Below are 16982 nucleotides of genomic sequence, written 5' to 3'. Positions count from 1 at the left end.
ATTCACTTTCCTTTTAGCTTCAATTTAGTCTCCACCAACTCCTGAAGGAAATATCTGTCTCTTTAGTTTGCTATATGCGCACCAGCTAGTCGCTAACTCTGTCTGTGTGCTGTTGGAACAAGGGAAGGTGGTGTGTTCTTTTCACTTGAAAACAGCTGCCTGATGTGGCAGAACCTGGGGACAAAACCAGAAAAACTAGCATAAAGATGCTAAAAAAATGCTCCATGTAGCTGGTAGCGATGGTTCTCTGTGGGTCTGTCTCTACGAGAAGCCCCTTTCATATTACACACAGTCATTTTATCCAGCTTTCATGTTTAAATATTGATCAGTGCAGCTTTAAAGCGACTGAACTTCCAGCGTGAGCTAGGGTCACTGCAGACGGGTCTTTTATCTTTGCACGGCAATTAACATTATTTGTCGAACCATTACTTACTCTAGGTGAATGTTTCTATCTCTATTGGTTAGTTTAAACTTTAAACCACTTCTCTTTGTTGTTGCAGTTTATCTGTGTTGAGCACACATTTCAAACTTCAAGACCCACTTGACATATATTAAACTGTGCAGTTTGCTATGACAGGTGCACCTGCAGTTTCGGCCCCAGTTGAGCTCTGTTGGTTGTCTAAATTCCTACATCAAAACTCTGAATGACAAACCTCTTTTATGGCTGACAAATGCAGCTAATTTACATTAAATGTTTGCGGCAGCATTTATAATTATGACTGTTACTTCAAAACTGAAGTAATTTTTTATTGGATACTTATATCATTTTGTCTTCCCCCCGTAGTTTTCCATCAACGCACTGAAGAGCACCTGCGATGTTTTTCCAACGCTTCCTAATCCCGTAGGTCACAGGTAAGCCCTCCAATAATCCATGTGGTCCAGAGACTAAATAATGGTTTAATGTAGTCTTATCAAGGCTCATCCACTCCTCTGAAAAGACTTTCCACAACATTTTGGAATCTGCAAATTTATCTCAGGGGTGTTGGATGGTTGAACAAACTAGGAAAAACAATCTCTTGTAGACTTTGCTTTGTGTAGTGGGGAACTGTCATATTGAAATAGAAGAGGGCATTTCCCAAACACGAAGCACACTAAAATAAACATCCAAAAAAAAAAATCACAGTATGCTGTAGCATTAAGATTTATTTTCCATTAAATTGGAACTGGGGGCCAAAACCATGAAAATCATGGACAGGAGCATCTACATACTTTTGGCCACATCTACTGTGTAGTTTTTTGATATTTTAATGATGGGGATGCCATGTGTGAATGCATCTTCTTCTCAGCTCTACAGGAGCTACAGGCCTCTGCTGTGATGGCTCTGGTTGGAGGGTGGTGTTGGGGGTGTGTGGAGGGGCAGACCCAGCCCGAGGGGGAGAAAAAGGGCGGAGGTTTTCAACACAATCTGCTCACCACCTGCTCAGTGGAGAAGAAGGGAGGAGGCTGTGCTCTTTTCATACCTCACTCTCCCCCCATCACTTCACACACAAACACAGATCACTGAGGTGTGTCTGCTCAGAGCACACATCTAATGCAGCCCCCACCCCCCCAACCCCCCAGCAACCCCTCCCAACCCCTCTCCAGCCTCTTTCTGAAGGCTGAATGAGCCATAACCTGCCTGGAGCGATGGCTGCACGCACACACCTGCTTGCTGTCTGGCTGCACATGCTCAGTGGAACCCCAGGGGAGCGCTGTGTGTCTGCCCTGCTGCTGCTGCTGCTGCTGTGAACTGGGCTCATTCCTCATTAGGACCCATCTGGCTTCAGTGACGGGTCGAGTCTAACATGAACGCTGGATGACACTGAACCAGTGCAATACCCCCCCCCCCCCACCCCACCCCCCGAGCTTCTGGAAGATTCCACCCACAGCTTCTTACACTGCAAAATCTGCTGGAGCTGATCCTAAAAATGGGCCTGTGAGAAAAACCTGAGTCTCTGAGTCAAAATAATAAAGTACAGATTCGTTCAGAGAAATCTCTCTTCTCTCTGTAAAGCATCGACGCCATATTCAAAAGTAAAATGCAGTCACTCAACATACATCATGTCTCAACATACCGACACATCAATCATGCATTTAGTTCGAGACATCACTTTCTCTATCTGGCTATTTGTATCTAAGCTTTTTTATTATTTTTACTTTAGGTAGCACAGATGTTCAACAACAAATTAAAGGACCATACCAGTGTCTGTCAGGTCAGTTTATCAATAAATGTGTGGTGGAATCAAATTTCAGGCATGACTCTTTTTTTATCAACACTGTTTTCCAGTTGCCTTGCACCTGCTTCTGATGTGTTAGTTACGCTCCTTCTTAATGCCACACTACTACCAACCATCATGACTTCTCTTTCTTCCCTGCTTTAAATTTAAAAGCTTTAACTGTGCTTAAGATTTCTTTATTTGCTGTCAAATTTACATCCCATCAGGGACGGTTGGTATTGTGATCAACAAAGCCCCGACATCTGAGATTTCAGAATCAGTTGCTGAGCAGCAGCCTTTAAAACGCAGGAAACATCCAGAATCTATTTTATTCTTTTCTCGTCATCCATGTTTGCTTATTGTTTGTCTTGTGGATTTTTCAGAAAATACAGCTTCTCGAGAAGTATTTCAATTTCATACTAAAACAGGGGATCAATCTAAAAGCGTATGGTATAAAAAAATGTGAAATATTTTGTTAGTCACAAAGCCAATGTTGACACGTTTAAAATAGACTGAATATTCTGACCACTTTACTATCACGAAAGGCTAAAAAAAACAAAAATAAAATATAATTGTTTTTTTTTGCATGTTTGCTAGAAAATGTCAAACTAGTTTCAGATTCATTTCCTGTCATTAGACTACTTAATTGACTATTTGTTTGAACTCTAATGTGAAGTATACCATATATCATTTGTAACCCCTAACCTTAGCCAAAACCATGATTATTTAAAAATAACTGTGCATCAGGACCACAGGCAACAAAATAAAACCTGCTCATATCTGATGCAACTACAGGATATCTTTTACATCAGATAGATCTTCTAGCCCACAGCGCATATACAAAAGGCACAGTCCGTATAAAATGTGTATCTCTGAATATCAAATACTGTTATTATAAGCACATGCGTATGGCAGCATGAGCTTCAATGGTGAGTATCTGTGCACAATACATCAGTGACAATGCTGCATGCGTCAGTATCACTGTGATGGACCCCTGTGGAATAACTGGGAAGTTTAGAGCAGGAATCTTAAATAGCAGCGGGCCTCCTCTCCACCAAAGCCATAAAAAGAACAAAGGCGAGTCTATGGTACAGAACTACTGCAGTTATATAGCAGGTGGAATAGAAATGGGGGTTTCACAGCTAAGACAAATGTTCAGCACGATTTCAATGGACCACACCATCTTGAATGTCAGTGTTCCCAGTTCTGGCAATGCCCTTGTACTGGTGTACAACTTCAACATACTACTGCCTCAGCATCAGTCATCCACCAGAACTGGGAGCAACTCTGGAATTGTTGGTAAGACTCTTAACTTTCATGTTACTGTACTACACTAAAAAGTTTTGTGTGCAAGCCGTTTCCAATAAACTTTTAAGTTGAGCGATCGAAATGGGATTTAGAGATTATCATCAGCTCTTGTTTTGTTCTGATATTCTGTTTGTGTTTGATCTTCTCTCAAGAGGTTTTCACCAAAGTGTTTTCTGACATATTTATTCATACCCAGTAGCCGGTGACATGTGGCTGGGGAGATGAGTCACAGAAATATATGATGCAATCTTAGATGTATTACACACGCACGTGAACACACACACACGCACATGCACATACAAGCACACACACATCTCACTCCTAGCACCACAACAACCACCACCATCATCATCACTAGCAGAGAGGACAGGAGAGAACGTGCACTGGTAGGTGATGCCTGTCTGGTGCTACACAGTGGTGTGTGCAATCTGTCAACAGCGTGGGCTGCTCCGCTCAGATCCTGTGTGTAGAGTTAACTCTCATTACCTCCGCCAAGCAGGTTATGTTTTCACCCGTCTCTGTTTGTTGGTTTGTTTGTTTATTTATTTGTCAGCAGGATTACACAAAAAGCACAGAACCAATACGCTCCGATCCTGTTGGAGGGATGGGTCATGGCCCAGGGAGGACCATAACATTTTGATGGGGATCTGGTTAAAGGGGCGAATCCAGGATTTTTTTTTTTTAAATCACTTTCCTAAACATTGTGAGATAGGGAATGTGTCCAGATTTTTGTCAGTTTCTCAGGAAATAATGTATGGATCTTGATGTATAAAAAATCTAACATATTTATGGTGTTGACATCTTTGAGTTTGTACAGTTTCAGATAAGATTCAGATAATAATTCAAATCTGGTGGAAGAAAATGCTGAATCCATGTTACACACAGAGTTTAGTAAGTAATGGTGCATGAGGCACCAGCAGCATTTAGGAATGTTTACATCAGTATTTCATTCAACATGCAGCTAATAAAATTACACAATAACAGTAGCAGCTGCCACATAACAATGAGACAACTGACACTGCTGTAGAGCTTATATGAATTGTATAATACATTTCATACAACAGGTAATAAAACCATACAGCTGTCTTGCATAAGGAATGACTACAATACATAAATAAAGTTACCTGAGACCAAAAGACATGTAGGATTGTTTGGCCTTGCCGGAGGCAGCTGCGCTCAACTGAATCATTCTAGTTCATTTCAGTATTAAAGACAAGGAGTCAGAGATGATGTATCCACCTGTAGCGTTAGGGTTGGACGATATAACAATAGATTTTGTGAGACAACAAAAATCTTTTTAGCTAATTCTTTGATATCTTTGAGTGTATTAGACCATTGGGAGTTATACTCAAGGCAGTGATGGATTTTATTTTATTTTAATTTTTTTTTCTTTTTAAGTTTTTAAAAAAACCTTGACTGCTCATGTATTAAAATCACTGGATTAGATGTTAAAACATTCATGTCTAGTTACCGTCTCCACAAATGGCTTCTTATTTGAATTTTCAGAAAATGTAATACACTGATAAATAAAGACCAACACTGCTGTATAAAATATAATAATATAATAAATACCATGATAGAGGATTTTGTCTACTTCACCCACCCTTATATAGAACATGTATACTACCACTCCTCACTCATGACTGGAAAAACATATGACCAATGTCAAAGGACATTACAATTAATACATAATAGAAGAAAGAATACTTTAATTTAGAGGTAAGGTACAAGATCTGCACAATAAAATTCCTATGTGACAAAAAATTATTTGATGTAATATAAATCTTTTTCAGGAATGAAGTCACGTTCAAGCTCCTACTGGTTTGATGTTTGGTATTCCTGGAGCCTCAGTGCAGCAGACCTTACTCTGCCTCTTTCACTCTTTCCATGAGAAGCAGATCAGATTATGTGATTATTTGATGCTTCACACCGTTAGAGGGAAGTGATAACTCACAAAACTACAAAGGATCTTTGTGCACCTACTTCAGAGTTTTTACTGTTTGATCGTTCTGTTCAGCTGAGACTGTCCACCTGCTCAGAAAGAAAAAAAAAAACGAGCACATAAAGTAGATCCATGGAAAGAGGCTTATGTTTGCTTATGAATTTCACAAAAGAATAACTCATGTTCAGCAGCTGTTAGATGTTGTACAAGCAGACAATATCCATCTCACTACTGCAAGCTCCTTTTTCAATCTCAGCTTAGAGTCTCCTGAAATATTAATGCATGTGTTATACTTGAAGATGACCAGCATTCATTCGCTCCCTTTTCTTGGGAGACTTACTGTGCACTCTTCCTGGAGCTGTCACAGATTAAAATTTAAAGTGGAAGCCCACTGAAAAGCTTTTGATAGGACCTTTGCCTCAGGAGTGAACCATGAAAAAAAAAAAGGTAAACCTAAGCTAGAAACTGGACTACCCAATAAAAAGGGAGTGAAATCACAAACAGTGGAGAGGAGAAAAGTCAATTACATTTTAAACAGCTGATAAGATACATATACATATACATACACATTTAATACTGTGCAGGAGTTAATTACCCACACACCTGCACTGTTCTTCAATTTTAAACACTGTGGTCATCTTGAAATAATTTCCAATAGATTCCATGTTTTTTTAAAAGCTACTAACTCTTTAGAGTAACCTTTCAAGTCTGCCTGGGATGGTGGAGTTAAAAGCCATGACTCTCTTACAGTAATTAAAGATGTTCAATGAAACCATTAGATGTTTTCAGAAGCCTAATATGTCTATTTATGGAAGATTCATAAATAAGATCCTGCAAACAGGATGGAGCTCCTTTCTAATTAATGAACAACAAATTGCCATTATGTAATGAGTTACGTGTGTGTATGGACATCAGCTGACACATTCGTCATATAAGATGACTCTCTGCCTCCTCATTAAAATTCATTTTAATACCTAAATATCACTTTCCACTACAAATACTAACACCTTTGCTCCAAATGAAAGTCCCTTCATAAATCTGGCATTTTTAAAGGTCACTTCCTTTCATCATAGTCAGGTGCAAATGGCAGGAGTTCATTTAACATGACCATACTGTCAAAAAGTGCAAATTCATCTAGCGATGACCTCAGTTTACCTCAGGAAAATCATCTAAAACAGTATCAAAAGCCTGCATTTCTGTGTTAAAACCTACAGTAGAATTAACACGGATTCAACAGGTCAAACTACTTGCTCACTTGACCAATACAAGGCTTTGTGTCTACACAGCCCCAACAGACTGAACAACAGCAGGCGACAGCAGAGTGAAGACAGCATGGCCACAGCATAAAGGGAAGCCTCAAAGATTCCTCATCTGACAAATGTTTACCAGCAAAGGCTCAGCACCTCTCTGACTCCATGAGGAACAATAGGTGCGGTAGTGAGAGGAAGGGCTGTACCTGTTTTGGGTGTAAAGGTCTGACACGTTGCCAGAAACATCCTCATCCTCACCAGCCAACAACAACACTGAACCGTGATGCAAGGAGCTTCAGAAAGCGAAGATTTGACTCAATCTTATAATCGGACTATCATAATTGAAAGAAAGGGGGGTTCTCTCGCCAAGAGGGCAATTTTTGGCGACTCTGTGTTCCCCCTCTTACTGCAGCACTCACAACAGTCTGCACACCCGCCTTCCTCCAGCTCTGTAACTTGATGAAAACGATTGCGCCACAAATAGCGCCGATAAACCGCTCCAACGCACCTTTAAATCACTAAATATCCCTACATGACTTTTAAAATTCACGTCGCTCACCTCAGGAAGCTTCCTGATCGCTGGCGTCTGGTGGTGATGGAGGTGCTGCTGTTTTTTTTTTTTTTTCACCCAACACCAAGAAACAAGAGAAACTCCCACCTACTCAGGGACCGTCTGACAATTAAACACCTGCCACAATAGGCTGCTAAGGGAGCGTCAAGATATGCTGAGTGGAATATTTTGATTTTAGGATTGCGAATGAATTAGGTCAGACGGGTATAATCATGTGATCAACCGTCGAGGTTAAAGTTACTTATTTGCGGATTAAATTATCTCAAGTGAATTTTTTTTAAGGTTTGAGGAGTGTGGGCCGAGTGTTTGAGGAGATGAGGAAAACTAGAGGAACATAACAGCAAAACATGATAAATCTACACCACTAATATGACAGCAGTCAGACATGAGAGGTAAAATGACTGAGGCTGCATTGCCACCTACAGGAAAACTGTCTTTCTTGCAAACGTCTACTATCTAATTTGTTCCAAACATGTTCGCTTTTCCGTCTCTTTTTCATTCACTCAAGTACATACAGATGAAGTACTTCTACTTTAGTGTTTCCATTTCATGACACTTAACCATACTTTTATTCCACTACAATATATTGTATTGGCCTTCTACAGTTAGGCTACTTTACAAAGTAAAATTGAGATTTTACATACAAAACATATGATAAGCTTATAAAATATGATTCTGCATTGAGTAATTTAAGACTAGCCTAATATACATGAGTTTATTTCTTAAGTGACATCTTTATATTTTTCATCTTTATCAATTTTTAAATCATTGATTTTTATTTGTTATAAAGTATCTCCACAGTGTTGTATTGCTACTTGATGGCTCTGAACACCTCCTCAATCAATGTCAACAATAAAATGTTTACAAGGATAGGAGCTCTCCACATTCAGTGAGTGGATAAAGGTGAAAGCCTATTTAAAAAAAAAGCCTTATAAATATCAATTTTATTAAAACGAAAGAAAACATCACACACTATACTTTCACACAGCCTGACTTATCTTACGTGGGTTTTGTGCTCTATTATTAGTCTATTGACGTGGTCTGCATTAAAAGGTGAGATTTACTTAAAGATACAATTTAAGTAAACGTAGTAAAATTTTAAAAGGAGAGAAAGAAAACAGACGCATCCAGACCAACAGGCGGCGGTAGACAAAGGAACAGACACCCTTTTAATGAAAAAAGACGTCAATGTGGCTCAACATCACCTTCGTCTTTGCGTTTGAATGAACGTGCTGAGCTGTGAGCCGAGGCTCCGTGGTGCTGAAAGGACAGCTCCTCTGCGCTCTGACACCTGCAGGTAGGCAGCCCGGACATGGTGAGGACGGGGTTATTATTTTTTTTATTACATAATTGTCTTAATTGCGTCGTCATGGAAATGAAATGATTGGCGCCATCACTGCTACCGGTCTGATCTGTCTCCTGAAGGAAACAGACACGGAGAGGAAACAGCACTTGATCGTATAAAATGCTCCCTGTCATCTGGGGCATGAATGGGCCATGCAATGGAGCTTCCTGGTGTTTTCATGCGGAAGCCCCCGTTTAAGAGCATAAAGACCCAGTTTTAGGTTCACTGTGTGGTTTGCACTGTCTGTTACTGTAGGTTAGCAGATGACATGTGAAAAGGCTGGGATATTCTTGGTATTCTCAATGGCCCCTGAGAGTCCCCAGACCTACATTTGCTCAGAAATGAGTTTTTCTCAGAGCAGACTTATACAGACATTATCTGTTTTAAAAGAACAGCCAGATCACATAATATTTATAACCTATCTTGCCTAATAGGGGGGTGTATTACTTTCAATCAGATGCTTTATGTTAATAGTCCTGAACCAGTTCATAAAATTGGAAGGGACAGTCATCTAAAGGTAATCTGTAAAGACAACCAAATGAAACATTGCGTACGTTGTATATTTTGCTGGCCTCTTACTGTCATATAGTTTATGATGACATCATGCTTACTGTGTCTTCTTCACTCTCACACAGACATGTTCACCAGGATGTTAAAACTGAGACTTCTCAATGCTGTGGCACCTGCATACTTCTTCACAGCTACAGCAGTCACCTTCATTTTGCACTTCTGCTTTTTCATCCCAACAATATTCCCAAACCCGGACACATCACTGACGGGGTCTACAACTCTTCACACGGTTGTTTTCCTTTTCTTGATGTTCAATGCACTTGGGAATTACATAATGACTATTAAATATCCTGCTGAAAGTGCCAACGAGACTGTGGTTCCAGTGTGCTCGCCACACTGCTCGGACAAGGTGGATGCTCACTACCTCCTGAACGGCCGTCACTTCTGCAAACTGTGCAAGAAGGTTATTCTCAAGAGGGATCACCACTGCTTTTTCACCGGAAACTGCATCGGCAACAAAAACATGCGCTACTTCATCATGTTCTGCATTTACACATCATGCACATGTTTGTATTCTTTGGTTCTCGGTGTGGCCTTTCTAACAGTGGAGTACTCCATCTCCTTTGAAAACCCGCTGACCTTCCTGACTCTTCTCCCCCTCTCCACTGGCTACTTCTTCATGGGTGAGTTGCTGTGTATCTCTAGTTAAAGCCAATCATTTACGGGACATGACTTCCTGAGGAATTCACATTCTTTTTCTCATACTTCTCCTCACAGGAACAATCTCAGGCTTGCAGCTGTTCGTGGTGCTGATGCTGTACGTGTGGCTGGGCATCGGCCTGGTCTGCGCAGGCTTCTGCTGCCAGCAGGTCCTGCTGGTGGCACGGGGACAGACCTGGTGTCAGATGCAGAGAGGGCAGCTTGTGGAGAACCGCAGCCCCTGGAGAACCAACCTCAAGGATGTTTTTGGTACCCGCTGGATCCTCGGCCTTATCCTGCCCGTGCAGACAGTGGAGATGTGCTCTGACGACACAGATGCACACAAACAAGACTGAGTGATGACTACAGGTCATATCAAAAGCTCCAATAGCTCACACAAGCAGCACAAGTTGTAGAAAATGCTTTCTTGGGATCCATGTGGTGATTAATTCTAAATACTTCTAAAGTAGTCCATGAAATAGTTAGCTGTTAGCATACATTCCTTTAAGGACAGGAGCCATATAAGCAATGTGAAACTTTTGAATAAGTGCATAGTGTAAGTTTATCCTTTAAGTAGCTTTTTACAAGGCAATATTAAAGACAAATAAATTAGTTGTTTTTGAGATACAACAGTTTTACATGCACTACTACATGCTTACATTAAAAATGCATGCATTCACAGCTTTGCAAATTTGTATTATGCTTTTGATTTGACCGCCGCATGGCAGTGCTCTGAGATTATTGGTCAAAGTGTATTGCTCTTCCAGACTTCCTTGTAGGATTCTACAATGTGACATTCAGGAAATTAGTTTTTACGACAATAATTCACTTTGACGTTAAGGGCTAGCAGACACAGAAAACTACAGTGTCTATAGCATCAACTGCCAGGCTTGACACCACTGTTTAGACAATAAACTGTTACATGTTGTTGAGCCTGATGTTTTCTACTCAAAAGAATGTGACTCAGACAGTTTGATGAAGGTACAGTCATCTGCTCCTTTATAAGAATAGAGGGACAAGGAAAATGTGAAGATGATTACCATATTATTATCCAGGGTATTATTCACAATGTGCCATAATATTGTGTCTTACATGCTTACTGATGACCCCAAAGATGAGGTATTCACTAAACCACTAATGATAGGGCCCTCTGTATAAGAATAGTAAGGACTTTTCACTGTTATGCTGCTGCTAGAGCTACTGACATATTCAACATCATGTGAAAGATGTTTTGGATTTCAATAAGTATACTTTTTAGAGCTATTTTGTCTATTCCTGTTATAACAATAAAAGTATTCAAATTGCAACAAGCAGCCAGTCTTTGTTTTTCAAAACTGCACATGCTGAGGAAAGTGCAATAAATGACAGAGAGGAAGTTGTCTTCAAACAAAGTTTTATGACAGGTCATTATTAGTCAAAGTGACTAAAAGTGATACAGAAAGCATGTTTCACAATAACAAGGAAAAAGCAATCTCTGAAAACATATTTTTGTCGCTCTCCTTTTCCCCCTTTAAAACCAAGACTGATTTGATGATTTCTTAGTTTTACAATTTCTCATGATTAGAAAATATCGTAACAGCAGTGTTTTGCTGCTGAAATAAATAAAACAACAGTTGACCTAGACTTAATGATTAAAACTGAACCATTTATGACTTCATTGGTCTTTACGGTTATCTTTCCACTGCAACTCTGAATGTATTATGGCACCAGAGCTATGGTTTGTTTTACACTTTTAAAGAAGAATGTTAGTTCTTTGGAGACCTTTTAGTACATTCAACTTTCTTTTACATGAAGCTCACAAAGAAATACAGAAATCAAAGCTGCTCAAGCGTTGATATGAAGTACAAACATAAACATATTCAAAAGGCACAGGCATCCAGTTAAACATTTATATTCACATTATTTTATCAAGACAGAACGCTCCTGTAAAAAAACAAGTCGTAACATTTGTCTAAAAATGTTGCCAGTAATCCTGTAACTAAAGTGCAAGAGTCTGTAATAGGAAACTATATGTAAATATTGAGCTGTCATTTCTGTCTTAAAATCAGTTAATACTACATCATATTAAGCTTAAAACTGCAGGGAGGAATGAGAATGGCAGCAACATATACAAAGTCAAGACAATTATATGGCTACAGCACTTCACTTGCTACATTTTAAGTTTTCACAAATTCCTACGATCCTACGTCTTTAAAGGTATCTTGAAAAAAAGAGCTTGTTTTGCCAGAGAACTGGCAAACTCGTTATAATGTGCTTGGTTTGTTTATATTATTCACACAGCTTTAGTCTTGGTCAAAAACAATATTAAAAATAAATAATGACACCAACTAACAACATTATATTAAAAAACAAAACAAAACAATGAACTCTTAACTGTAAGCAATCCACTTCCTGACAAAGGAGACATCTCCCCATTCAGTTACATTACTATACAATGTAATAACAAAGTAAATAGAAAAAAACAAACAAACTGGGTTTTCTATTTTACCTAAAAAGTAAAAATGATGCTTATACTTTCTCTACGGAAATCACATTCAAGGCATGTATGAGGAAATAACCCCATGTGTCCTCACGTGTGCTGTAAGGCATGCGTTTATGCAATTAAAGTTCGACATATAGAAGGCATAGCCCTATTGCAAGTGATACTTGCTATTTTGAAACAGCAGAGGCAAGAAAATTTCTTATAGGCAAGGGTTTGAAATCTAAGCATGCTTCCTACCTCCCACTTGAGAATAGCGGATGTGTTGCAGCTTCATGTTTGGAGCTTAGACCAGCAGTTCTGAATGTTTTTGTCTCTATTATTTGCAAATTTAAGATGATTTGTACTTACAACCTCCTGCCAAAGCATGAAAGCATATGGATTAGTTCTGTTATTGTTTGGTTAGTTATACTGCTTGATGCTGTGTTGACTATTTCAAAAAAGAAAGAGCTTTTCTTGTAAATCATCCTCTATCCCCATGATTGAGAACTGCTGGTCCCATGCACCGATACATTAAACCAGGACTCCTTGAGCTTTAGCCCCGCACTGTTCATTGTCCATGTCCTGCAGAGAGAGCTGGAGTTTAGTCCAGAGCTGTGGGTCTCTGCTGCTCAGAGCCTCCAGCAGCAGAGCTGTTTGCTCTTGAAGCTGTTGTAGCTGGCCTTGAGTGCGCTTATTCTCCTTGATCAGCTGCTTTGTGCGCATGGTGATCCCCAGCAAGCCTGACTTGCTGAGAATATTGTAGGTATTGCTGAAACGTTTCAGTTTGTTGGTGCCTATTGAGAGGGCGTCCTGGTATTTGTCAGCAGGGATCCTGTCACTGTCCTCCTCTGTCCTGAAATCATCTGTGCAGGGGGGTGGAGAGCTGATTCCTGCCAGCGAGTAGAGAGCCTTGTCACTGAGCTGCTCGTGACTCTCGGCTGTCTGTGCCTCGTTGTTTGAAGCTTCAGAGTTGGAGACGGGTTTGACTGGAGTCTGCAGTGCTGTCTGTGGGCTCGGGGAGCTATAGAGCCTGTGGCTGTGGTGGTGCCTCCTCTGTCGCTGGTCATACCCTGATGTTGAGTGCCCCCTCACCCTGGAGGATCCCACCCTCTTAGTGGGTGCGTCCGAGGGGTGAGGGGCAATTCTGGGGTACGACTTAAGGATGGGCATGTAGCTTTTTGATTGCCGGACATTTTCAGAGCAAGTCTTTGGAGAGGTGTTGCTGCCATTTGACACCATGGGTTGGAGAAGAACCACCTGTGATTGAGGCATCACCTCCAAGGGTGAAGGAAAACCCCATTGTTTTTCTGCTGGAGCCATTGAAGATGCCTAGGGGAGAAAAATATCTTTAATATTACGCTATAATACAATACATTATGTATGATACACTAGTCATTAAAACACAAGGATCATATACACATGGAAAAAACACTGAAATCATTTTCCTTTGTAAGTATTACACATTAAAAATAACAATCAAACTACAATGACCATGAAGACTGTACATATGCATTCTCTGAGCTGAAGGAAATTTAACCATGAATTGACAATAAAGCCCTGGTATACTGTAATCAAGAGTTATGACCAAATGAGAGAAAAGCCTAAACCAAAAAACAGAACAGTAGAAACAGTAGGAATGTTGACTGGAAACGCAGCCGCCACATCAAGTCAAGTTTCTCTTATAAACTGGGAGAAAAATCTCTACACAAGCCCCTTAAGTCACCAGAACAAACGCAGACAATCACAGTAACAAAATGATTTGAGAAGAAAGACTGGTTTAATGGCCTGAGTGAAACACCTTAGATGTGTGTCCTTTCACCTGTTTTCAATTTGTGTATAAAAAAAAAAAATGAGTGAAAATGTGGTCAAGCCAAATTGGACAAATGGGAAACAAACCTAACGAATGAATCATGACTTACATGAAGCATGTGACTTAAATGTTCATTGGAGTCTCTGCTCTACTGAAGAGACAGATATTGGCAGCAGACGAAAACATCAGATATGTGTGGAGCAATGAGCAATGAGACTGTTAAATTCCTTAAATTAATACATAAAACACACATAAATGCCATATTTCCATCATGTTTTCTATGTAGTTTTCACTGCTTAAGGTTTGATTAATGCTCTTTTATCTACATCATCTTGTTCACTCTCCTCTTCGACAATGGTTTTAATGGCACCAGTTGTTCTGATCTTTACGGCCCCACTCCTAATATTTGCATAACAGCAGTGGGTGGAAATGTGCATTAACTCACATTCTTTTCCTAGATTTCACGAAATTCGTCTAAATTTGCACAACATTTGGATGGAAAACCATATATATATGACAGTTAGGGTGAAGAGCCAAACAAGCCCAATGTTAAATCTTCTAGTAGTAATGAAACAAACAGTGCTAGGGAAAGACAAACATACATTGCTGTATTTTACCTGATTTAGAACAAAGTTGTTCATGATGATCATGGGAGACAGTCCAGCGTATGAGCCTCCCATCACAGCCACCTGCGGACCATTCGGGTCCTGGCCGAATATGGACCCAATCCTTCCTGCATCTTCATTGTCAGTCAAATCGACTGTACTGAGGTACTCAGAGCTGGCATCTGCGGAGGGGAGTACAAGCATATGGGTCTCATCATGTTTAAAAGCAACAGATTGACCTCTCTATTGTGTGCAGTAACTGAGACAGAACACTAGTACCATGAAAACTGTGGCAGCTGCAGATAAGCACCTCTAGAGCAACTTGAAAAGGATACCATCAACCTGATGAGAAGGATTATACCAAATCCAAGTCTATCTTCATAGTAGAAATAAAGGTCATTAGGAAAACTGCCCCAATAGAGGATAAGCTACATAGAGAATGTGACCTAGATCTCCAGATTTGATTAAACTTGACCTTGTTTATGTTGCTTATGTCTTGACTGTAATTTTTCTAATGAGAATTTACTATTTATATGAACTTACACCACTTCATCAAGTGAGCCTCCAAAAATATAGAAGGATAAAACACCTATATGGAAACAAGAAACTCAAATGTTTATTTCTGTGAAGAAACATAACTAAATCAAACCTGAGAAGCCTGAATCTCTCTCCAGGTCAGGCTTGGATGTTCCGAGGTGTGTTGCCCTGGTGAATGCCGGTGTCCTGTGTCTGTCAGGTCTACTAAAACTGCTCATCCTTGTCTCTTCTGTGTTAAGGGTTGAAAATCAAAACAGTTAGCCTAGATTTCATAAGAACAAAGCCTAGCAAAGCCCTGCTGGAGCCTTGAGTTTATGTAATTGCAAAGACCATAGGAACTAAGACTGAAAAAGTAAAGAGAAACAGTTAACTTGTACCTATAATGTTGTAGGTCTATAATTTACACATATTATTTGGTTTGTTTTTGGTTTGGTTTATCTTCCTCTGTAATTTTGGTGTCTCAAAGTATGGGTCATTGAGGACTGACTGAATTACTATTTAATCTGTGTTTACATAAAATATTTACAAATAACTGATGGGTCAGAAAGTCAGTGCCAAAATCAGAAACAGCAGTCTGCAAGGCCACACAACAACCCTGCTATTTATACATGCTTCCCTCTTTAAAATACTGCATAGTATTAAAACTGCTACTTTACATTTTTTGTGTGTTAACTAAATTGCACAATATGTTTAAAGCATGTGCTTTGTGCTGGTATTGTATACAATATCATCATATAAACAGGTGCTTATTTTGTCCTCTTCATTTACAGAGAGCAGCAAATTACGAATAGGTTGAGATAATGTTTGGAATAGGACATGAAGCAGGTCAAAAACGTAGAATATTATTTTAATTGTTGATCTGAGGTTAGCGTTTAAAGGCCTGCCACTCCCCCTCAACCAACCAGTCTGATTATAAAGCTAATGAAAGAGATGCTTTTCTCCATTACCCGTCATTATATATATATGTTACGTATGATATATGACAAGGAAGAAAAGACTTCAAGGTTAACAATAAATAGCATTAGCTGGGAGTCTGAACTCTCCAGTGTTTATAACATCTTAATGCAGCTAGCGGTTGTTGTTGCATACACACGCAACTTTGTTCAACACTAACGTTAGTTAACTGTGAACAACTTGCTGGAAACTGCCATATACTGGTTAACTTCAACTTGTAAAAACAACTAAGCTGCGACAAGTAACGACATGTCAGTGCGTGAAATGCAACATTAACAACAGCAACGTTAGCTGTTGTCTGTATCCACGACAGTCTGTCTCTCTGTTTACTGCCCTGCCCCTACCCTGCTCGCTGTTAGCTCAGCTAGCTAGGTTAACGTTAGCTGTCTTAGCTTTAGCTTAGCAACCAGCTCATCACTGTACTATCGATAAAATATTTGGCTAATAGTTAATTTTTGCCATCCTTACCGATGCGTCGTTTGCTTGAAAACATGTATGCGTTTATATTGGCATCCAAGGTTATAGTTTTCCTACCGTTACCAAGTCTCTTGTCAAGCTAATGTTAGCTACGCCTTATTGAAACTGCACACAGAACTTGATTCCTCAACGACGTCTTACAGGCAACCGCAGGTCTCCAGTGAAACTTTCGCTTTGCCGCAGACTTCTTTTTCTTTGGCAATTAATCAAGGGCGTTAAATTCCTAATCTGCAAAAAACTATGTAACAACCCACTGCATTCTTTTGTTTTGGAAACATAATGCCCAGGTAGGATAGGTTATAAATCAGTGGTTGTCTG

At 39.7% G+C, this 16982-nt stretch overlaps 3 protein-coding genes across 6 annotated transcripts in view; 1 reads left to right on the top strand and 2 right to left on the bottom strand.

Moving 5' to 3' along the window:
- The window catches only part of tmem63c (transmembrane protein 63C), a 30472-nt gene extending 22957 nt beyond the window's left edge, over positions 1 to 7515 (bottom strand). The window contains exon 1 of one of the 3 annotated variants that reach the window (XM_056392994.1): positions 7255 to 7515. The gene's annotated coding sequence lies outside the window, so the exon portion shown is untranslated. The remainder of the gene's footprint in view (positions 1 to 7254) is intronic. The other 2 variants (XM_056392990.1, XM_056392992.1) reach the window with 2 other exon arrangements.
- An 877-nt stretch (positions 7516 to 8392) lies between these two features.
- zdhhc22 (zinc finger DHHC-type palmitoyltransferase 22) lies at positions 8393 to 12123 on the top strand. 2 transcript variants are annotated; one of them, XM_056392997.1, is made up of 3 exons: positions 8393 to 8581; positions 9247 to 9804; positions 9899 to 12123. In XM_056392997.1, exons 2-3 carry the CDS (start codon positions 9249 to 9251, stop codon positions 10174 to 10176), a joined length of 834 nt encoding a protein of 277 aa, XP_056248972.1. In that variant the 5' UTR covers positions 8393 to 8581; positions 9247 to 9248; the 3' UTR covers positions 10177 to 12123. The 2 variants fall into 2 exon arrangements, with proteins under 2 accessions (XP_056248972.1, XP_056248971.1); XM_056392996.1 differs by having other exon boundaries at positions 8395 to 8563.
- On the bottom strand, positions 11197 to 16974 carry cipca (CLOCK-interacting pacemaker a). The gene is made up of 4 exons (XM_056392995.1): positions 16656 to 16974; positions 15346 to 15462; positions 14709 to 14878; positions 11197 to 13610 (listed from the first exon to the last, which is right to left on the bottom strand). The coding sequence occupies exons 1-4, from the start codon at positions 16678 to 16680 to the stop codon at positions 12813 to 12815; spliced, it is 1110 nt and encodes a 369-aa protein (XP_056248970.1). The 5' UTR covers positions 16681 to 16974; the 3' UTR covers positions 11197 to 12812.
- Between the last annotated feature and the right edge of the window lie 8 nt (positions 16975 to 16982).

Source organism: Seriola aureovittata, chromosome 13, assembly GCF_021018895.1.
Source record: "Seriola aureovittata isolate HTS-2021-v1 ecotype China chromosome 13, ASM2101889v1, whole genome shotgun sequence".
NCBI lineage: Eukaryota > Metazoa > Chordata > Actinopteri > Carangiformes > Carangidae > Seriola > Seriola aureovittata.
Note: the sequence above shows the minus strand (reverse complement) of the source record. Positions and strands in the feature narration are given on the sequence as shown.